The sequence below is a fragment of the Passer montanus genome, unplaced genomic scaffold (genome assembly GCF_014805655.1).
Source record: "Passer montanus isolate IOZ18808 unplaced genomic scaffold, ASM1480565v1 scaffold154, whole genome shotgun sequence".
Classification (NCBI taxonomy): Eukaryota; Metazoa; Chordata; class Aves; order Passeriformes; family Passeridae; genus Passer; species Passer montanus.
The window spans coordinates 1,154,578-1,177,642 of record NW_024362494.1 but is presented as its reverse complement, the minus strand read 5'-3'; the positions used below and the strand labels follow the sequence as shown (position 1 = coordinate 1,177,642).

At 58.3% G+C, this 23,065-nt stretch overlaps 1 protein-coding gene across 2 annotated transcripts; it reads left to right on the top strand.

The window, feature by feature from the left end:
* Positions 1-522: 522 nt before the first annotated feature.
* KCNN3 (potassium calcium-activated channel subfamily N member 3) lies at positions 523-21,270 on the top strand. Of its 2 annotated transcripts, none has more exons than XM_039702288.1 (8): positions 523-1,425; positions 4,026-4,115; positions 7,166-7,584; positions 11,477-11,618; positions 13,174-13,284; positions 14,512-14,639; positions 14,810-14,879; positions 15,294-21,270. In XM_039702288.1, the coding sequence occupies exons 1-8, from the start codon at positions 709-711 to the stop codon at positions 15,588-15,590; spliced, it is 1,974 nt and encodes a 657-aa protein (XP_039558222.1). In that variant the 5' UTR covers positions 523-708; the 3' UTR covers positions 15,591-21,270. The 2 variants fall into 2 exon arrangements, with proteins under 2 accessions (XP_039558222.1, XP_039558221.1); XM_039702287.1 differs by having other exon boundaries at positions 4,026-4,121.
* The last annotated feature ends 1,795 nt before the right edge of the window (positions 21,271-23,065 follow it).

Below are 23,065 nucleotides of genomic sequence, written 5' to 3'. Positions count from 1 at the left end.
TAAGGTTTCTAGCAGCCAATTCTCTCCAGATTATCTGCTTCCCAAACTCATGCACTCACATCTGCTCCTCTCCTGCAACAGCTGGGCACGACAGGGTGGGGGTGGGTGTGCAGGGGGTTCTGAGGGGGGATTAGGGCCCTAAATGCCTCTGTATGTATATATCCCATACTCTGGCTCTACCATTACCCTGACCCCGACCTTGGGGACACCGTGAGACCCACACCCCGTGCCCCCCGTCCGTGGGGTGACCCACCCCGGGAGGGGAACACCTGCTCCGGCTGCTGCTCGTAATCCCCGGCCTCTAAACGGATTAAAGGCGATCACATCAAAGGAGGGGGGATGCCCTTGGGGGCACCCCGGTGCCTTAAACACGAGGGGTCGTTCGGGGCTCGTCCAGCCCGTGCTGCGGGCAGCGGCGCCCGGTGCAGCCCCGGTGCACTACAAGTCCCGAACGACCCCGCAGAGATGCAGGAGCCGGGGGTGTGCTGGGGGGGGAGATCCGAGCGGGGAGCGGGCGGGGATGATGTCAGCCTGCGGGGAGCCCCGGCGTGGCCAATGGCGCTGCGGGGCCGGGCCAGCGGCAGCGGCGGGGGCGGTGGCGGCGGCGATAGCGGCGAGAGCACGGAGCCCATTCATGATCCAGCGAACGGGGCCGGTGGCGAGCAGAGCGGAGCCGGTGCCCTGTAAAGCGGCGCCGGTACCGCCGGCATGGAGACATCGGGGCATCTCCACGATTCGGGCGTGGGGGACTTGGAGGAGGATGGTCGGTGTCCCTGCCCGTTACCGGGGGATGAACGGTCACCGCCGCCGCCCTCCGCGCTGCCGCCGCTCCAGCACAGCCTGTTGCACTCCTCGCCCGGGTCGCTACGGGCCCCTCCTCCTCCTCCCGCCGCCCCCGCCGCCCTCCACCCTTCCTCCCGCCACGGCAGCCAGCTCAACCTCGGCGACCACCCAGCGGGCTCTGGCGTGGCGAGCAGCAAGCACCGGCAGCCCAGCCCTCTGGTTCACCGGCGGGACAGCAACCCCTTCACCGAGATCGCCATGAGCTCCTGCAAGTACAGCGGCGGCGTGATGAAGCCCCTCAGCCGGCTCAGCGCATCCCGGCGGAACCTCATCGAGGCCGAGCCGGAGGCGCAGCCCCTGCAGCTCTTCGGTGCCGGCGAGCCCCCCGAAATCGTGGTCTCACGCGAGGACAACCACGCGCCCACCGCCCACCGTCCCGCCCGGCCGGCCGCCCGGCCGGCCCCCACCACCTTTGCCAAGGGGCCCAAGCGCAAGGCACAGAACATCGGCTACCGGCTCGGGCACCGCCGGGCGCTCTTCGAGAAGAGGAAGCGCCTCAGCGACTACGCGCTCATCTTCGGCATGTTCGGCATCGTCGTCATGGTCATTGAGACCGAGCTCTCCTGGGGGCTCTACTCCAAGGTACCAGCGGGGCCGGGGGGTGTGTGCGGGGCTGCTGCTGGGGCCAGCACGGAGCTCTTTGCCCCATCTACCCCGCGGGATAAACATGGAGCTCCTCCGGAGCGGAGCAGGGTGAGGCAGGCTGGCTGCTGGCTGACAGGATGCTCCCAGGGCTTCAGTGGATGCCGCAGCCACAGGTGCTGGGCAGGGTGAGCGCCCGGCTGGAGGTGCAGGGGCTCTGTGCTGGTGGCTGCCCCGTCCAGTCCTGCCCCCTGCGCTTGCAGCAGCGGGCACCGACCCACGGAGCTCTGTGGTGCCTGTTGCTGGCATGGCAGTGCGCTCTTCAAAAGCACTGTGCCCCCGGCCGTGCAGCGAAGCACCCCCCTCCCTCCTCCTCCTCCTCCTCCTCCACACCCCTTCCTGCCTTTTTTTTTTTTTTTTTTTTTTTTTTTTTTTTTTGCAGGACAGTGTCTTTTATTTATAATTCTCCCCCCCACGTCCCTTCCAGCTCCTGCTCCCGGGCTGCGCTGGTTGGCAGCGATATGAATAACTCTTTGTATAGACATCTGTCATGTTATTTATACTTATCCAGAGAGGGGAAGGCATCGGCACCCCCACCAGCACCCATGGGCGTCAGCGCTGGGGGGGCCGGGGTGCAGCCAGCGGGGGTCCCCGTGCAGGGGAAGGGGCTGCTCCCCGTTTCCTGCCTTCATCCGGCACGGGGGGCAGCGGGAGCACGGCAGGTGGAGGAGGGGGTCCCATGGTTTGGGGGGGACCCTGCTGCCTGCCCCCCGAGGTGCCCGGCTGGGGGGCTCCTGAGCCCCCATGGCTGCCAGGTCACGGAGGGGGCTGCGGGCAGCACTTCCCCTGCTCTGTCTGAAGCAGGGGCATGCCTGCCAAGCTGGCATCCTCGCCGAGAAAGAAAGATGCTTCAATGCCGGAGCCTTTTTCTGGCCGTTCCCACTCCCCTCTGGCAGCAGCAAAGCCAAACCACCACCCCCCACCTGCAGCTGGTACCTGTTGAGCTCCGTGTGCCCGCACGCCTGGCGCCGGGGGAGCGCCCACCCTTGCCAAGCTGCCAGCTGAACGCTGCCGTGCTGGCTGGCCCCAGCACGCCGAGCTGCTGTGTCAGCTGGGGGAGACCCCGTGAGTCAGCGCCGCTGCCATGCAGCAGCTGTGGCACGCTGCTGCGCCCCTGCCCCGGCCACACAAACTGTTGTGGTGGCAGCCACAGGCTGCGGGGCAGCCCCTGGCTGCGGCCTCCGGAGGATTTTGGCCAGATTTGCAGCAGCTGTGGGTAAATCCCCCCGCAGCAGCCCCAGAATTCACGGGCAGGGCCGTGACGGGGTGGGGAGATGGGGATGTCAGCGCAGCTCCACTGCCCCGTGGCCCAGCCATGCCACCGTGTGCCCCCAGGCGGAGTGTGCCAGGGCTGAGCTGGGCAGCCAGGACACCCTGGCCAGGCTTTGCCTGTCAGCTGGCTGTGGGCAGCACAGGGCCTCTCCTGCTGCTTCCCACCACCAGGGCAAAGCATCCTGCCATCCACATGGCAGAGCAGGACGTGTGCCAGGGTGCCAAGGTCCTTCCCCACTTCAGCCCAGACCCCGCGTTGTTTGCTGTGAGCGTGGGGCCCAGGAATGGCTCTGCCTGGCAGGTCTCTCCATGGCACACGCCGTGTGACACTTGCCAGGTGGAGCAGCGGGTGCCACATGCAGGGTTGGTGCCCCTGAGAAGGGTCTGGCCAGAGCCACCTTGGCACAACGCTGCCCCCGAGCTTGCCTGTTAATAGTAGTGTTTAGTCACAGCACTTTTCTTAGCACCAGCCATTATATCCACACAATTGCACAGCCAGAGCCAAGTCGTTAACAATGCGGTGCCGCCTCCACAGCAAATAGTCCCTTCTCTGCCTGCAAACACCCTGTGGGGATGAGGAGCACGGCGAGGGGGAGCCAGGCCAGGCCAAAGCCAGCCCGGCACGCTGGGGAGCCGAGGATGGCACGCCAGGAGTGTGCTGGGCCTTCCAGGCCACGAGTGTGCCAGGCCTGGGGGTGGCACGGGGGTGTGGGATGGGTGGTGAGGGGGGTTGGTTTGGGAATTACACCTTGGTGAGGGGCTGCCAGTGGCCAGGCATCAGTGGGGCACGCACACGAGTTCACCAGCGTGCAAAGGGAACAGTGAATCCTGCTTGTCACAGCAGGGACCCGCCAGTTCAGCCACCGGGCAATCAGGGGCTGGTTTAATTTACATAAGAGTAATTAGCTGGAGGGTCTGGTTAGATCTTCTGTGTGGGTACCATCACACTGGGCTCAGGCTAGATGGGGATGGGGCGCTGGCGTTGAACATCTCAGAGGGGAGGTTGGGAACTGCTCTCAGCAGAATAGAACTAAAAAAGAGTTTTTAATTGTTTTTGCTGGTGGTGCCAGTGGTGCTGATGGTTCTGATGGTGCCCTTACTACTGTGCCAAGCTGCTTAGGGGGGAGCTGAAGCAGCAAAAGTGCCACTGAGGATGGGGATAGCAGGTGTGGGGGGCAGCATTTCCTTTGGGGTGTGGAGCCCGGTGCCAGCAGACTCCCACAGCTGCCTTAGTGCCCCTTAACGCCTCCCCTGCTTTCACCCTGCAGGACTCCATGTTCTCCCTGGCCCTGAAATGCCTTATAAGCCTCTCCACCGTCATCCTGCTGGGCCTCATCATCGCCTACCACACCCGGGAGGTGCAGGTAGGTCCTGGCATCACCAGTGCCAAGGCAGGGGCTGCTGGGGTGGGCTGTGGGCTTTGCCAACCACCCGAGTGGGACACGGCAGCTGGGCTCACATCCTGCTCCATCCCAAAGCCTCCTTCCTCTTTGTCGGGGTCTTGAGGTGCAGGGAGGGTTCTTGGGGGGCAGTTCTTGGTCTCTCTGAGCCCCAGGTGCCTGGCAGATATGCTGGTGGCTTGGGGAGACTAGAGCCAGGAAGGGCTCAAGCCAGCCAAAGTGCCAAAGAAAGCCACGAAATCCTTCCCTAATCAGGGCTGCACACACTCTTCCTCCCTGGGAAGTTAAAGGACTCCCAGTTTGTTCCAGGAAGGCTGTGCTTCCCTGTGCTTCGGCACAATGCCAGCCTGTGCAGGGCCTGGGAGGAATGAATCACCAGCCAGGAGAAGGAGCATCCTGGGAGGGGATGGCCCTGAGTGCACCAAAATCCCACCTTGTCCCCCCTGGGGCTGGGGATAGAGGGGCTTTGCCACGTAGGGGCTGGCAGCAGCATCCCCCTCCCTGCAGCTCAGCCTGCCCCCGTGGGGACCGAGCCTGGGGGTGAGATTCTCAGTGCAAATATTTGAGAGCTCTGCTTCTTGCTGGAATAATATTTACCCCGTCGGGATGACGGTGGTTGGGGTCAGCCGGGTGAGCCGTGCCCTCGGCGCTCAGTGCTTCCTCTGCTTGTTGTTCCTGGCAGTGGGTCGTGCAAACACAGCATCCACCCAGGCAGCACACTGGTCATGCCACCTCTCCTGCCTTGACCAGAGCCAAAGTGGCACTGCTGTCCCTCTGCACGGGGGGACTGAGCCTCGCCGTGGTCCCAGCTGCTCTGCAGGCCAGTTACGCTGTCAGGACAGGGAATCAGATGAGTTTGACTTGATCTGCTCCAAACAAAGTTGTGCTGGCTGCTCGGTTGCTCTGTGTGTTATAAAGAAAGTGCTGATAATCCAACACAAATTGAGTGGGGCTGCCAGAGCTGTAAATCCTCAACTCCTTGTACCTCTTGGCCAAGGTGGGAGACTGTGCTCAGCTGGCCATGGCACTTGTGAGACCTCCCAGCCTCTGGGAAAAAATTACTTCAGCCTCTTCCCTCGGGATTCCCTCTTCCTCCTGCCCAGAAAAGCTGTGGCTGCCTCATCACTGGAAGTGTTCAAGGCCAGGCTGAATGGAGTTTGGAGCAACCTGGGATAGTGGAAAGTGTCCCTGCCCATGAAAATGGGTGGAATGAGATGAGCTTTAAGGTCCTGTTCAATCCAAGCCAGTCTGTGATTCCATCATCCTGCTAATTGTGTTAATTAGTCCTTTGAAGGTTTTCCTGTGCCTCAGTTTCTCTGGGGCTGAGGCATCGCTCAGCACCCCAATGATGTCCCTGGAGCAGAACGTGCCATCCTCTGCCAGCAGCCCATTATCATCACAGCACATGAAGGAGAGCAGTGCTGGCAGTGCTGCCAGCTCCTGCCAAGGTGCTCTGGAGGGGCAGAGATCCCTCATCCCTGTGCTTGGAGTGCCTGGAGCTGTTCAGGCTGTTGGTGAGACTTTAATCCTCATGAGGTGTCTTGGTGGCTCTCCTTGGGCTTTGTTTGCCTGGAGATGTGGTGGTCAATGCTCCTGTTCCTTCCCCTGCTGGAGCCAGCGGTGCTGGATGTGCTGGGAAATGCCCCCTTGGGTACCACTGAACCACACTAGGTTTCCATGGAAACCCACTTTGATGCTTTACAGGTACAGAACAGAGAGGGGCTGGCTCAGGGGAATCCTGCCCAAATCTTGCTCCTTCCCTTCCCTGGCCTATGGCAACTCCCCATCATACAGTCAAAAGGCTCCTGCCTTTTTCCGCTTGCTAATTTGTTTATTTTAACACCCTTTTCCAGGAAGGAATAGGCTGTCAGCTTGCTAAATGCCTGAGGATCTCCCTTGACAGCTTGGAGCATTTTTGTAAACAATTTCTCAAACAAAGCAGCTAAAAGGAGCAGAGTTTTCCCTACAGAAAGGGAGGTGGCTGGGACAGCCACTCCGTGAGTCAGCCCCGGTGGCTCCTGCCATCCCCAGGGACAGCCCCAATGCCACGCCGTGCCAGCGAGGCGCCTGGCACAGGTGTACTGGGCCTCTGGCAGGGCAGGAGGGCTGTTCCCGGGCTCAGGGCCAGCTGGGGCCGTGCTCCCCACCCACCTCTCACCCGCTGCCCGGGCTCTGTGAGCCAGCCAGCATCGCTTTGTGCCTGCAGGATTGAGGGCACAGCAGCCACATCCCCCTTGGATCCCTTCCTGGTGCTTCCTTTGCCAAGCGCTGCTTGCAGAGAGGCCCTGAGCGTGTCCCTCCTGCTGGGGTGATTCTGGTGTCCCTGTCACACCAGGGAGGAGCCTCGGGGCTGCCCCTGCCGAGTCACCTGGTGGGTGACTCCCAGGGCTCTGGTGGCGTCCCAGAGAGGCCAACTGAGCTGCCATCTCCCCAGCTCCTGCAGAGACCCCAACTCCATCACCGATGATGGGAGAGGAGCTGCTGTACCCAGGATGAACCGTCAGTTGCCATGACAACTGAATCCCATCTCCGCCAGCAGCTGGATGCTCTGACTGTGGTGTTCACTGCCCAGATATTGCCCTGGCACTCGGGGTGTGATGACTGTCAGTGAAATCAGTGCCACACCAGGAGCAGGGGCACTGGGGTGACTCATGCTGGTGCTCCGTGGCACCACAGCCTCCCCATTTCTGTGGCCTGGATGAGGGGGACATTCCTGGAGGCGGGTTCCTGCCAGCCAGATTTTGAGTGAGCTGTCCCCACGCTGTACCTGGGTGTGTGCTCAAGGCCAGGCACCTTGAAGCTCTTGGCGTCCCCTGCAACGAGGCCATCCCTGGCAGGGCAGCAGAGAGCTTGGTGGTGACTCACTGCCATGTTTTCCTCCTGCGTCCATCCCTGAGCCACACCCAGCTCCTCTTAGCCCTGACCCCCGGTGCCATAGAGGGAGGGTGAGGGATGCCAGCGGGCAGGCCGTGGGGCTGCTGGTAACTCGTGGTTTTGCATCCTGGCAGCTCTTTGTGATCGACAATGGAGCTGACGACTGGCGGATAGCGATGACGTACGAGCGCATCCTCTACATCAGCCTGGAGATGCTGGTCTGTGCCATACACCCCATCCCCGGGGAGTACAAATTTTTCTGGACAGCTCGCCTGGCTTTCTCCTACACACCATCTCGGGCAGAGGCTGATGTGGACATCATCCTGTCCATCCCCATGTTCCTGCGCCTCTACCTGATCGCTCGGGTGATGCTGCTGCACAGCAAGCTCTTCACCGACGCCTCCTCGCGCAGCATCGGGGCGCTCAACAAGATCAACTTCAACACCCGCTTCGTCATGAAGACCCTCATGACCATCTGCCCTGGGACGGTGCTGCTGGTGTTCAGCATTTCCCTCTGGATCATCGCTGCGTGGACAGTCCGCGTGTGTGAGAGGTGAGGGGGGTTTGGGATGAGCAGGGGTTTGGGGTGAGCAGGGGTTAGGGGTTTGTGGCAGCTCAGGATGCTCAAGGCTTGGGAATGCCTGGAGGTTTGGGATGCTCGGCTGTTGAGGATGCACAGAGGTTCGGGATGCAGGGGGGTTTGGGATGCTCAGGAGTTCAGGAGACACGCATGACGAGCAGCAGTTTGGGATGTGTGGAGGTTTGGGATGCTCAGGAGTTCAGGAGACACGCATGACGAGCAGCACTTTGGGATGTGTGGAGGTTTGGAATGTTCCACGGTTCAGGATGTGCAGCGGTTCAGGATGTGCAGCAGTTCAGGAATGCAGGATGATGATGTGCAGTGGCTCTGGAAGCTCATCAGTTTGTGGTTTGGGATTGATGGCAGTTTGGAATTCTCAATGGAGATGCGATGTCCCAACAGCCTGGAGAGGAGGGCTGCAGGGCTCTGGGGCCTCAGTGGTTCCCTGCCACAGATGATAAATGGCACAGGCAGGAAGCAGAGCAGGGCCAGCCCTGTCCTCACAGCTCAGTGCCTAAGCCAGGCAGGGTCCTGGTGCAATGTGTGATGCCAGCAGCCCCAGGAGCATGGTGGGGGACAAGGAGAGTGGTGGGAGCTGGGGGCTGTGAATGAGGAGGGCCCAGAGGTGCTGATGGGCCTGGCTCAGGCTCCAGCATCGCTGCAGCTGACTGCCATGACAACACCGTGGTGACATACCCACAGCTCGATGGCACCGTGCCAGCAGCAGCGTGCTCAGCACCGGGGTTGCTGTGGCGACCAGCCTGGTGGGTATCACTGCACCTCCATCTCTCAGGGACCTGCCACCACTCTTTGTCTAGTGAGGGAACAGGGGGGCTGTGCTGGTGGCATCCCAGGGCTGTGCCAGAGGGTTTTCTCCACGGCCACGGCGCAGGCTGCCAGCAGCACCCAAGGAAGGGAGGGCAGGTCCTCCACAAGCTGCTCTGCTGTGGCAGCTTTGTGTCATCCTTGGGACTGAGGTGTGAGGGATCACAACAAGTGGCACCCCAGGGTTACCTGGGAGACCCAGATTGCTTCTTTCAAAGTGAGAGGAGGCCACCCTCCCTTCCTCAGGGTGGGTCCCGTTGCTCTGGTCACGCTGCCAAGGGGCACTAGGGCAGCTCTAAGTGCTGTGGCAGTGGCGTGGGACGGCACACTGAAATTTTATGAGCTTTTACTGGCTGCATTTGCCTTCCTGCCTCCCTTAATGATGCTGTCCTTATGAGCTGGATGCTCAGGCACTGCCTAATTGTGTTTGAGGAATTGTGGCTTATGCCTCCTAAGCAGGGAGCAGGAGAACAGGCACCCAGGACACACACAGGGTAATCCAACACCTGGCAGGGCTTAGGCTGGAAGATGCAAGGAAGAACTATCAGGAACAAAAAAACCCAGAAATTATGCAGACGAGGCACTGCAGTTGCCATCACCTCCCTCGATGTACGGAGAGGCAGAAGAGAACCCAGGTGGGCTGGAGATGCGTCAGTCCTGGGGGATGCAGGGCTGGGGGAATGCAGAACCCCTGGGACACGCTCCATGTGCGAGGGATGCCACATCCCTCGTGGATGCACCAACCCTGGGGGGGGTCACACAGCCCCCACAAGGGCTACCCAGGACGTGTCCCCCTGTCCACACCTCCCAGTGGCACTGCAAAACAATTTATTGCCGTTTGCAGGACCATTCCCACCCAGCACCCGCTGGACCCGGCCGGTTTAGAGGCGGCGATGCCTCTCCAAGACTTCTGGGGCTGTGGTGCCACGTCTGCTCCGTGGTGTCTGTGGGGGCAGCAGCAGCAGCATCCTCCCGTGCGCTCCGCGGGGCCGCGCCGCTCCGCAGGCAGCGAGTCGCTTAGCAACCTCGCCCCGCTCCCCCGGCCACGGCTCCGCCGCCCGCGGAGCCTCCGCCAGCGCTGCCGCTCCGGCCCGGCGTGTGCCCGCACCCTGTGCCCGCGGCGTGTGCCCGTGTGCCCGCAGCCTGTGCCCGTGTGCCCGCAGGTGTGCCCGCAGCCTGTGCCCGCAGCCTGTGCCGCAGGTGTGCCCGCGGCGTGTGCCCGGGGCGTGTGCCCTCAGATGTGCCCGCACCCTGTGCCCGCACCCTGTGCCCGTGTGCCCACAGGTGTGCCCACAGGTGTGCCCGCAGCGTGTGCCCTCAGCCTGTGCCTGTGTGCCCACAGGTGTGCCCACAGGTGTGCCCGCAGTGTGTGCCCTCAGCCTGTGCCCGCAGTCTGTGCCCTCAGGTGTGCCCGCACCCTGTGCCCGTGTGCCCGCAGCGTGTGCCCTCAGCCTGAGCCCGCACCCTGTGCCCACACCCTGTGCCCGTCTGCCCTCACCCTGTGCCCACAGCCTGTGCCCGTCTGCCCTCACCGTGTGCCCTCACCCTGTGCCCACAGCCTGTGCCTGCAGCATGTGCCAGCAGCGTGTGCCCGCAGGTGTGCCCGTGTGCCCGCAGCGTGTGCCCTCAACCTGTGCCCTCACCCTGTGCCCTCACCGTGTGCCCTCCGTGCCCCGAGCAGCGGCGGGGTCGGTTCGGCCGAGGGCAGGGCGGGAGGGGGATGATGCTCACGGCTGTCACAGCAGTGAGGGTGGCTGTGGCCCCAGCGGGAGCAGGCAGACAAGGGGGTGACAGGAAGGGTGCTGGTGTCCCTGAGTGCCTGTCCCTCTGTCTGCCCACACCAGCCAGCCCCTCTGGTTTGTCAATTCTTGCTCAAAGTGGTGCTCGGAAGAGAAAACATCCCTGTGTTCAGTAGGTCTGGAACCCCCCAGTCCAGCACGGTGCTCTTGGGGCTGTTCCCTCAGGACATTCCACCCTGTGGGGTGAGGTGGGCTCAGCTCTCCTCAGGAGAAGACACTGGATGGGATAATTGTGTGTGCCCCACTGCTGGCACTGGAATTTTGGGGAGCACCACTGTGGTTATGGGCTGGCCAGAGTGAGCCTCACCATGGCTGAAGGTGCTTTCTCCTGAACCAGGACCTCATTTGAGTCTCTAGCTGAAGGAAAAACATTTCAAAAGAGGAGAAAACCCAACTGCTCTGCGAGTGATGATCTTGGAGCTGGGATTGCCAAAAGCTCCATCTGTTTTCCCTCTCCAGATCCTGTGAAGAGGCTGGGAGAAGCCTGCCAGGGAGGCAGGAGAAGAACCATCCTGTTCATAGTGGGGTAAAGGCACTGCCTGCCCCTGCCAGCTTAGGGCTGAGTCCCTCTGCAGGCTGGGCCAGGCCCTGCTGGGCTGCCAGGAGTCAGCACTACACCCCTGGGAATTGTACCTGTGTGGCTGGGCTGTGCTTGCCCAGCCCTGGGGAGCTGGAGGCAGCTGGAGCCCCTGGAAGAGCCACAGCCAGTCTGGGAGAGCCAGAGTGGTCACTGACCTCACATCCCCAGCAGGGACCTGGAAAATCTGCAGCATTCCCAAAGCTGCAGCCACTCCACATGTGCTGTGTCTTGAGCTGTTCCCCTGTTCCTGAAAGCCAAGCCTGTGCCAGAGGCTCGACAGGATCCATCCCCAGCAGTTCTGGGGTGCCACAGCCCAGGCTGCAGCAGCAGAGGGATGCAGGGAGGGTGCCAGGGGTGAGCTGCTGTGGTCAGAGCCTTTGCAGAGCCACAGCTCTTTCTGCCACCAGCCAAATATCGCTGCAGCACCGCATGACACCGGGGACACACAACAGGACTGGGACGTGGTGACAGGTCTGACTGAAAGCAGAAGCCCTTTCCGCTGAGTTTCTGCTCTCGTTTTGTCCATGTGGCTTTTCCTGTGCCAGAAATTGTGCAACCACTGCTACTATGGCACATCCTCCTGGGTTGTTAATCCAGGCGGGGCTGGGGGAGCCGCTGTGCCCAGGTACCCCCGTTTCTGATGTCCCTGTCTCCTTGGCAGGTACCACGACCAGCAGGATGTAACCAGCAACTTCCTGGGTGCTATGTGGCTCATCTCCATCACCTTCCTCTCCATCGGCTACGGGGACATGGTCCCACACACCTACTGTGGGAAGGGAGTGTGCCTGCTCACTGGCATCATGGTAAGGGTCATGCCAAGCTGCTTTCCATCCTCTGGGCTCTGCCTGTCTCCATTGTAGGGGAGGGGGGGCACTGGAATTTACCAGGGCCTGTTTCTCAGTGGTTTTGTCAATGTACAAGGCCTAACGACTTCAGCTCTGAGGTCTCATAGCCTGGAAGCTGATAGAGTTGTCTTGGTTGATGAATTTGGGGTGGATTTGGACCCACATCCAGTGAGGGTGGAGGGTCAGTGATGTCCCCAGGGAGCAGAAGGGCACCCGAGCATCCCTTGGCCATGCTGGTCCACACCATCTGGCTTCCATTGCTCATCTGCCATGGGTTCCTTTCCTTCTGGCCAAAAGGTCACCATTTTCCAGAGCCTGGAAGCCCACCATGAGATCTCCTGGCTTGTGGGACTTTCCAGCCAGGGCTGCTGAAGGAGAAGCTGGGGGGCCTATGGTCCCAGCTCCCCACAGATGTACCCTAGGCATCAGCTCTGCCCACCTCAGCTCCAGGCCCTGGGCATGGAGCCATCCCTCCTCCCAGCTAGGGCAGACCCCCCATGAGCACCATCAGCTGGGGAGGCTCCACCAAGAGCTGTTCATCCTTTGCAAGGCTTTGATCTGTCTTGGATGAGGCCAGATGCAGCAAGGCTGGTGTTGGTGAGAGCCAAGCAAGGGAGGAAATCCCTGTGGATGGGGGTGATGCAGGAATTGCCAGCAGAGGAGGAGCTGCTGCCTCAGCTGAGGGGATTCTGGTGCTGCAGGCTCCCAAAACTCTTCCCCAGCCAGTGGTGACTTTGAAGTCTGTCAAAGTGTCCCCCCACCCCCAATACAGCCCCCAACCCATGGAATGGAGACCCCCACACCCTCTGGGGTTGGAGGCTTTGCTGGGCAGCACCAGGGGTAGTCACTCATCCAGGAGGAGAGAGGTGGTGGCAGCTGAGAGTGTGCAGCAGGACCTTTGAGGACGCTGAAGGATTCAGGGTACCAGGTTAATTAATGACTCTTTAAGGAGAGCTTGCCAGGCTGACAGCACTCTGCCAGAGCACAGGGGGGAAGTGACCCAGCTGGCATGAGCAGAGCTCAGGAGCACAGCAGGGAGGCTCTGGAAAGAACACCTCGGCACAGATGTGCATGGAGATGGTGGCTGCCACACACATCTGGCCGATTGCTGGGATAAGGGAGCTCCCAGCCAGTGCAGTTGGGATCTGTGGCAATTTAAAGGGTTCTGATTTCTTCTCTGCTCTCACCCATGCTGCCTGGTGCTTCCTCACTGCTCTCCTGGCCCAGATCTCTCTTGGGGAGTGGAGGGCTCTGGCAGGGGCAGATCTCTGGCCTGCCCCTTGGCACAGGCTCCCCTGCGACCAATGCTGACCTTGTTAATAGCCCTGGCCTCTCCTGTTAGTTACAGAGCCCTTATCAGCCACTCAAGGACACCCAGGCTCTGTAAGATCTTGTTGGGATAATGGGGAGGACACGTAGCTTTAGTTAATTAGCAGATTTCAAGGGTGAGGGTGGGAGTGCTGGTGTTACAAAGCAGTGAGGAGCTGTTTCCCCAACTGATGTCCCTGCACAGGGCGCTGGATGTACAGCACTGGTGGTGGCTGTGGTGGCCAGGAAGCTGGAGCTCACCAAAGCTGAGAAGCATGTCCACAACTTCATGATGGACACGCAGCTGACGAAGCGGGTAAGGTGCCATGGGGGACAGCAGGAGTGGGGGCATTGCTGTGTGCCAGGAGCTGGGCATTTGGGCTACCATGGCAGGAGGGAGGGGTCAGCACCTCTGGTACTGTGGGTACCACAGTGGAAGAAGGTGCCGGCATCTCTGAGTGAAGCTACAACGGGAGAGGAAGGTGTTGGCACCTTTGGGTGTGGGTCCTGCAGGTAGCACTGCTGAGGAAGTTGTCCAAGAGCTGTGGATATAGCACAGGCACAAGAGTTACACTGAGACAAAGAGCAGCAGCTCTCTTCCAGGGATTTAGGAGCATACTCTCTCCTCTTCCAGAGCATTATCTCATTCTTCCTGTCAGGAAGACAACTGGGTTTTAGTGATTCAGATAAAAAACACACTGTGAGGCTCCCCTGAGGAGGGTCCCAGAGCCTGCAGCAGGGTGTGCATGGGGTCGCTGTCATAGCAGGGGCTGGTGTCACATCCCTGGTAGCATGTAGGAGCATGGAGGTCACTGGTCTTGGCAGCCTCACCATGACAAAGCATCAGCCAACAAACAGTGGCATGTCCCATAACGGGCTCTGCATGCTAGAATATGTTTCAGAGGGGACGGTGGCAAAAGGAGCATCAGTGCAGCCCTTGGAAAGGCAACCAGTGGTGGGAAGCAACCAGGGCACCCACTTCACCCCAGAGAGCTGAGCCCCAGACAAAGCCCTGACACCCCAGGAATAGTCAGGACCTTGGTGTGACCAGGCTGGGAGAGCAAAACAGCTGGTGAGCCCTGAGGGATCTGCAGGCTCCATGCCAGCTCCTGCTAGAGTGAGCAGCCGAGCTGCAGTTCAGCTAGAGAGTCTGCAGAAGTCACGTCCCAACACCAGCAGCACAACTGGGACCTGCAGCTCTGGGACCTGCCAAGATTGGCAGAGGGGTGCAGGAATCAAGAAAAAAATTGGGATTTTTTTTTTTTTTTCTTGAGGCTTATGGTACAACTTTGTGTGTAGGCAAAGAGTCAAGTGCTGGAGCATGAGTGCAGAGCAGGACTGGGATGTGGCCAACAGTTCTGCCCTCTCTTACTCCTGCTTGAAGTGTCCAGCACCCCCTGGAACAGTCCAGGAGAGTGTGTGGGTGCAGAGCTGAGTGCTTTGCCCCAGCTGGGGCAGGTCAAGTGCAACCTTGGCTCATGGCAGAGCCAGAGTCTCTGAGATCTCACATGGCTGGTGACCTGCAGCCACTCTTCCCTTGCAGATCAAGAACGCGGCAGCCAACGTCCTGCGGGAAACGTGGCTGATCTACAAACACACCAAGCTGCTGAAGAAGATCGACCATGCTAAAGTCAGAAAGCACCAGAGGAAGTTCCTACAAGCCATCCACCAGTAAGAGGCTGTGCAGTGGGCTGGGGGCAGCTGAGCTCCAGATGAAGCAGGGTCCTGTCCCCGGCAGGGGTGTGGGGGCAGTTTGCCATGGCCCAAGATGCAGGCAGGTCTCCAGATGCAGTTTGAAAGAGGGGAGGGAGTACAGCCATGTGCTCTTTCCTTCTCTCCAGGTTACGGAGCGTGAAGATGGAGCAGAGGAAGCTGAGTGACCAAGCCAACACCCTTGTCGACCTCTCAAAGGCAAGTCCCACAGGAACCCTGTGGCTTGGCCAGACTGAGTGTTTCTCTTCACTCAGAGTAACTAAAGCAGACTTGGCTGACCGCAAAATGCTCCGACTCAGTAAATGTCAGCAAGGAATAGCTGCTGTGGGATGGCTGCCCTTGCAAAGCAGGAGATACACGTTCATGAGCTAGGGGTTCCCTGGAACCCTTTTTGCAAGGGGTACCAGTGCTCAGCAGCACAGGGCCAGCAGAGTTTCCTCGCTTTGATGGCCAGGGATGAGCCAAACTGCAGTCACAGAACCCCTGGAGAACCTGGGGCGGGCTGAGATGGGGTAGAAAGGGGTAAAGGGGTGAGCTCTGCTGGCAGCAGCGGCACCAACCCCTCCAGCCATGGCACTAACCCCGCCACTGTCCCCTGTGTCCCCTCCCCAGATGCAGAACGTGATGTACGACCTCATCACAGAGCTAAACGACCGCAGCGAGGACCTGGAAAAGCAGATCAGCGGCCTGGAATCCAAGCTGGAGCAGCTCAGCGCCAGCTTCAACTCCCTGCCCCTGCTGATGGCCGACATGCTGCGGCAGCAGCAGCAGCGCCTGCTCACCGCCGTGCTGGAGGCCCGGGGCGTCGGCGTGCCCGTGGGCACCCCCCAGACACCTCTCTCTGAGAGCCCCATCGGGGTCAGCTCCACCTCCTTCCCCACCCCTTACACGAGCTCAAGCAGCTGCTAAAACACGGCCCCCGCCGTGGACAGGGGAAGCGTTTCCACACACATCATGAGGTCTCTGTGAACTTTCCTCTGGTCCTTGGACCGCTGCAGGACCCTTCAGCTGGAGCCAGTGGGACCAGCAGCGCCGAGCACCGCTCGGAGCTTTGCCAACGCCTTGGTATGGGGAATTGCATCCCTGTTCAGGTGCCTCTACACGTGGTGAAGGAAGGGGACAGAAGGTGATGCCTTGGGCCAGCCTGGGCCGTGGCGTCCGGTGGCAGACGGAAAACCCACGCTCAATCTCAGGTCTTCACGTTTGAAAACAAAACGAAACAAAACAAAACAAAACACCAAGTCAGAAGCACTGAAGCAACGGAGACACCGGAGGGAGAGTTTTTCTCCCTGGGGCACCCCCCTGGCCCCCCTGCCCCTCTCACGATTGCCAAACCTCGCCAGGCAGATGCCAGTCTGGGGAGGTTTGTTATGCAGGCTCTGGCTGACGCTGCCTATGCTCCATTCCATCTCCTTGCCAGGACCCACAGGACAGCCCCCTCACTCCAAAGCTGGGTGACAATGTCTGACTGTAACCTTCCTGTGGAGTTCCCTGGAGCTGTGAGTGTTTTCTACCCGGAGAAGAGCAATGGACACTTCTTCTTTCTGGTCCTTAGTGTCATATTCTGCCTGGAGACACATGCCAGAGCCAGGAAAGCAGTGCCTACAGCGTGCAGGGCCACGCAGGGCTGCCCCCAGCCAGTGTGTTGGTGGCCAGTGATGGGGCTGGCAGGCCAGCTCGGGCACTGAGGGGCTCTCCAGGTGCTCACATCACTGCCTGCTGGGAGCCTCCCAGCATCTCGCAAAGCCAGTGGGCTCATTGCAGCAGTCTCAGAAGTGCTGGATGAACACCCCATCAGCTCCAACTGTCTCCACTTGTGCTGGGAACACCCATGCTTGAGCCCAGTTGGCAATGTCGAGTCCACCAGGATCAAGCAGGAGCTCACTGGCAAGTGATGTGGTAGCAGGGGCAGGTGCTTCATCTGTTTAAAACAAAGCCCATGGCCTTCGTGCCGCTTCTGCTGGGTTTGGTGGAGGGCAGCAGCACTCTCTGGCACCGTCTTGGCAGAGGCACTGCTGCCCATGCCTGCCAAAGTGCAGCACCTCAGACTCCATTATACTTTTTTGCTGGTGTTCAGCTTCCTGAGGTACCCGTGGCATCACCTGGCTGCTTCTGGAACCAGCCACTTTCTGTTTTGCATTCACCATTTCTCTCTTTTTCTTCCCCAGTGTCATGCTCTGGCTTTCCTGGATCCTTGCATGGAGCCATGCCAGGCTCTGACTTTGGGGTTGGTGTTTGCTGCTTTCCATGAAAACTCAGCAGAGAGTATTTATACATTTTTAAACAGATGAAGTAACTATGTAATCACTCTGCAATATTAATTACACCTCACCCAGCAGTGTCAGTAATTGTAATCAGTCACTGTGCTACTCCAGGTATACTCAGCCTGTAACGCTCTCCTTTGTAACTTTTTCCCTTCCATAAATAATGCTGGATTTTGTGCACACGTAGGGGTAGAGACACAGCACCCTCCTGCACCACCACCCCTACACCCCCAATGCTGAAGAATTCCCTTGCTGCCAGTGGTGTGAGGTGGTTTCACTCCTTGTGCCCTGCAGCTGGAGTTACACAGAAAATAACCTGTAGTTAGTGAGGAGTACTGCCCGGACGCTGGCCCAAGGAGGAGGAGGAGGAGGAGGAAGAAGGCTGTAAGGCAACAGCAGGAGCACTGCAAAATGAGATCCCTGTGCTGCAGAGGTGTTGGTAGCAGGGGACAAGTACAATCATCCCTGTTTCCTTCAGGCAGGCCAGGTGCCCATTGCTGCTGGTCCTTGGCCAGTGGGAGATTCACAGCTGCTGGGAAAGAGCTGCTCTTCCAAGCTCTTGTAATTACCACTGATATCCCACGGATGGCTGGGGATTCACTGCTGCCTTGGAAGCCCCCCATGATCTCCCTGTGTGCCTGTGGGTGCCCCCCTGTCCACCTTGCCCAGCAGAAGCTCCTTGCTGATCTCTCTCAGGAGGTTTTCAGCATAGCAATGGAGAATATGTTAGAAATTCTGAGAAACAGCCTGAAATTCAGCATTTTTCCCTGGCCTGCAGGCAGCTGGTGGAGAAAAATGCTTTCTGGGCTTCAGATAGGAGCAAACTGCCCATGGAATGGTGCTGTGCATGGGATGAGGTGTGAAGACGTGTCCTGGGGCATCAGAGAGCCAGAGGAAGTATTGATTCTTAAGGATCAATATTGCCAGCACAAAATCAGTCTGGGAAATCCAACCAAGTGAGACAAGTGCTGCCAGCTGCAGGCCCCAGGGCTGGAGGTGGTAAGGACCACAGTGAGAGAGCTGGGATTGCAGCTGGAGCAAGAGAGCCTTGCTCTGGGGCAGAGCAGCTGCTGCTGCAGTGGGATTTCGACAAGGCTGGGTCCCTGTGCACCCTAAACCTTCCTCCCTGGCCTCACCTCAGCACAACCTGCAGTGCAACAACCCTTCTGCCTGGGACCTGGCAGCCCAGGGTCTGCACCCTGCATCCCACACACCCCCAGACCCCTATCCCACCCCTGCACCATTCCACACCCCTGAATGCCCACCCTAATCCCCATATCCCACCCCTTCACCCACTCCCCTGCCAGTTCTTCAGCACTGGTACCAGTAACCCTCACCCACTGCTCCCAGTGGACTCCACCGTGGCCAGCACTGCGACCAACCCCCTCCAGCCCTGCTGCCAGGACCCCAGAGCCCACCTGAGGCCACAGTGAGGGCAGGAATGGTGAGGAGCCCCCAGGGCAGGGCAGCCCAGCAGAGCTGCTCCCTGATGGCAGCTCTTGGTCACCAGCAGCCTCGGCTGGCACAGCTCCAGTGAATGCTCCCCAGCCTGTCCTGTCCACACGCCTGAGATGATCACTTTGGGTACCCAAGGGACATCAGGACAGAGAGAAGAGCCGAGATCAGCAACCAAGGTGGAGGAACAGCACAAGAGGAAAATCGCAGCGATGCCGACCTCCTGCAAGCTGGGAAGCCTCTGATCCCACAGTCCAATGGGGCCAATCCCCACTGCCCCTCCAGGACCCACCTGACCCAGCCAGTCCCATTTTTGGCACAGTCTTGGGGGCTTTTTTTTGCTCCACGACTCTCCTTCCTGCTCCGCCTGCAAGGAACTATCCTAGAAATACCAGAAAAATTCCACAATCTCTCTGCAAACTCATGGATGTTTCTGTCCAGACTTAAGGAGCTTTGACCTGGGTTTGCATCTTGCCTCTGTACTGCTCGCTTCTTTTTTATTGATAGGGGAAAGCATAATAGTTTATTTTAACTATGAAATATATTGCTATATTATGATGGTTATGGTAACTTTCAATTATGGTTTTGTACCCAACACGGTTGTTAGCAGGCAGCAACAGCAGGCTGCTGCCAAAAATGTCTGTTTCTGAGTACAGCTACTACTGCCAGTGAGGATGGGGGACAGGGAGAAGTGCAGAACCCGAGCTGTTATCATTTATCCCCCTTGTACTCATTTCCAGTACTTGGAAGCTGACCTCTAGCAGGTCTGGATCTGTGTGTAGCCCAATGGCACCAGAGCTTTGCATGTTCCTACAGAAAGGTCAGGCTCCCCCTTTTTCCCAGGTTCTGGAAAGCCATTTCCCCCAGGTTGTCTTCTCCAGCAGAAGGAGGGACTCTGCTCCAGGCACAAGCTCTGCAAGGGTCAAACTTCCTCTTTTCCTCCAGGATGGAGGCTCTTGAGAAAGCAGTGCTGCAGAGCACATTTTCAGAGAATTATGGAATCATTGAGGTTGGAAAGGTCCTCTAAGAACATCAAGTCTAACTGTTAACCCAGCACCACCACCAAGCCCACCGCTAACCTACGTGCCCAAGTGCCACATACACAAAAAATCTTCTAAAAAATCTTTACAAATCTTCTAAAAAATCTTCACACATCTTCTAAATTCCTCCAGGGATGGGTACAGCACTACTGCCCTGGGCAGCCTGTACCAGAGCCCGACCACACAAGAAATTTTGCCAATATCCAACCTAAACCTCCTTTGGCACAACTTTCAGGCATTTTCTCCTGTCCTTTCACTGGTTACTTGGGAGAAGAGACTGGGACATGTCCAGTTCACATTTCACACCCTGCCCTGGGGAGCTGCAGCTTCTGCTCAACCTCAGGATATGATGGCATAGGAGGCCAAACCCCTGAGCATGAAAGAGAAATGAGATGAGGTTGCAGGGAGTGTTTTGTCTCAGCCTTCCAGCTGGGAACAAGCTGCCCAGAGTTGTGTCTGCCCCATCTCTGGAAGTGCTCAAGGCCAGGTTAGATGGGGCTTGGAGTAACCTGGTCTAGTGGAAGGTGTCCCAGTCCATGGCATGGGAAATGAGATGAGCTTTAAGTCCCTTCCAACCCAAACTACTCTGATTCCATGATTCTGTGATTCTATGGACTCCTGGAGCCTCAGAGAGCATCACTTCCTTACCTCCAACTCCTGAGCTGCTGAACCTGATCCCTACTGGATCATAAGTCTTAAACTGCTCTTTGGCAGCCACACTTTGTCCTGGCCAGTCTTCACAGAGCATGACGTGTCTGGGAGTGAGCAGCACCTACAGAACCAATTCCTGCTGCTTTTGTCCAGAGAAAGTCTAAAAGTCCCTGCACTGGCCCTTCCTGATCAGAGCTGCTGTCACTGCCACTCTGCCACCGTTACCACTGTCAGAGCTGTGCTGGTGTCACCCTTCCAGGCCAGTCCAACCCAGCAGAACCCCAGCAGCAATGAGCTGCCACGAGGTCTGGATGCACCTTGCTGGACCCCAGACCTGAAATCTCCCTGCAGAAACCAGCTCTGATGGAGGAAAGATGCTGGTTCTTCTGCGAGGCCAGGGCTGAGCCTCTGCTGCTGCCAGCTAGGTCTGGGGCTGCCAGGGGATTCCTGGTCCTCTGCACCACTCTCCCTTGGGCTTCTGCTGCCCAGCATCTCCCAGGCAGCCCAGAGCCCTGTGCCTTGGCCACCAGGTATGTTTGGTGGGGGGCGATGGTGGTGATTGCTCAGCAGTTTGGGAAGATTCTGCTGCCAGGATCTGCACTGCTCTGAGCTTCTTCCCACCTAACTCCAAGCTCCCTCCTAAAAGGTATCCAAAGGGTCCAAGGTTGTAGAGAAAAGAATTTTGCAGGAGAGAGAGAAAAAGCTTCTCCATGGTATTATCTCCCTATGGGATGAGCCACCTCAGAGTCCCATGAGGCACCAGGCAGGGCTCCAGAACCACCTGCCCAGTGGGTGCTCTTGGCTGGGGGCCCTGGTGCTCTGTGCACCCAGCTCTGCTCCTTCTTCTGCCCAAAGTGTTCTTCCCCCCGCTGGGGTCTCAGCACTGCCCTTGCACCTTCCAGTGGGAGCTGCTTGCATGTCTCTGTGGTCAGGATCCAGTCCTGGGCTTACCTTCCTCCTTCAGGGCCGGTCTCTCAGCTGGAGGACAGGAGTGGGGGCTGGCCCGTATGCCAACAGCCCATCCCCACAGCATTGCCATAAACCCGAGCTGTACCCAGAAACAGGCATGTTTTAAACTATGGCTTTAACCTGTTCACTGTAAAAAGTGCCTTGGACTTTAATCTGAAGAGGTCACTATCTAGAAGTATTTACCTGTGCGGGTGTGTAAGGATGCAGCTCTCTGTGCAGAGTTACACACACAAATATATGATCTATACGTACAGCTATCAGTGCCTCAGACCCTCTGTTCTGCAAGCCGTGAGAGCTCTTTTCTTTCTGCCCCTGGGACCAACAGGGGAGTGATGTTGGAAGCATTCCTGACCCAGGGACCCCTTGCTGAAGTGAAACTTAGTGCCACGAGGGTTGTGCTGGGTGCAGGGACTCCCCTCAGCAGTGCTGAGCTGTCCTGTTCAGCTTGGTGCTCCTCAGGGTCTGTCTGTGCAGTTTGGGAAGACCCCAGGGAAGGGGAGGGAAGCTGAGGCAGGGGTCACATCCCTGGACCCCCCATGCCAGGAGCTGCTGGGCACTTTGTAAAACCAGGGGGAACCCCCAGATGCCTTGTTTTATGGGAGTGATGAGGGATTTTCCAGACACCTGGTCCCCAAAAGGATTTTTGGTTCCCATGTTCTTGGGCTGTGGCTCAAGAAAGGAGTGCAGGAGGTTGGTGGCATGGCAGATGCTTTTCCCTCTGGCTCTGCACTGAGGGTCCCCATGCTCTCCCAACTCTGCTCAAACATCAGAGCTGGGCTCTGCCTCCAGTTCATCCCCCACCTCTAAAAAACCAAGGATAAAAGTTGTCTGGGGTGCAAAGGGCACACAAATAACTTTCCCAAAGTGAATGCATTGGTTGAGATAAGGGGAAGCTGGACCCTTTCCCAACAAGCACCACTCTCAGCTCACTCTGAAGATGGCAGGCTGAGGACTGGTGCCCCAAATTCCACCCTTATGCCAACAGAAACAACTCCCCCAGCTAAACATGGAGCTGTGGAGCCAGCAGAGAAGGAGGAAGGTGATGTGCAGTAGTTGAATTGTGATTAATCAATAAATCGGGCTTTTTTAGTTTTGAGCTAATACCTCTAAATCCTAAAAATACCTCCAGCAGTCCAGGGGGCTCTCTGATAGGTGATTAAACCCTTGGAGCTTCATTTCCAGGATTAATGGCTTAGAGCAGCAGAGCCCTGCCCTACAAAGGCAGCTGCAGTTCTGATACTGCCCATGAAGGCAAGGCAAAATACGTTAATCTTTCTGTGCAGCATGAAATCTGTTTTAATTAATGGCTCAGGATTAAAGTTTCTCCAAACAGAAAGGTAATCATGGCCATAGCGTGGATCTCCACCTCCCTGTGTCTGCCCAGTGCTTTCCCAGCCCCAGGAGTGAGGGGGAGGAGGAGGAGGATGCCCTTGGTGTGAAGGTCTGGGCACCTTTACCCAGCCCAGTGCAACGTGCCTGCATCAGCACTGGAATGTGCAGCGACAGGAGGGGAAGTGCACTTCTGAAGAAAAGAGGGAAAAAGGGGGGAAAAAAGAAAAAAAAAAAAAAAAAGCTGTTGTTTTGCTAAACAGGTCCTTACACACAGAACTTTTATAAACAGCAGGGAACTACTGCCTTCCACAAGGCAGAGGAAAATCCCAAGCAAACAGCTCCACAGGGCACGGGTTTGAATCAGCATCTGCCTGCTGGGAGTGAGCAGGATGTGGGAGGCAACCCCTGGGGGCAGGCAGGGAACAGGGGCTTTGGATCAGGCTTTGCCTCTGCAGGCAGGCAGGTGTTCTGGTGCTGAGCTACGGCCTCTAAATGCTGCCATTTCCCCAGTCAGGAGCTGGGAGTCTCACTCCCTGCAGAGACACTTTTGGTTCCTAGGGGATGGGGTGGGTGGTGAGTGAGCAGGAGATGTGGTTTCCAGCTGGGCAGCCCAGATCTGGTCCTCAGCTCTTGAAGCCAGGAAGAAAAGTGCTCAGGAAACCCTGTTCTGCAC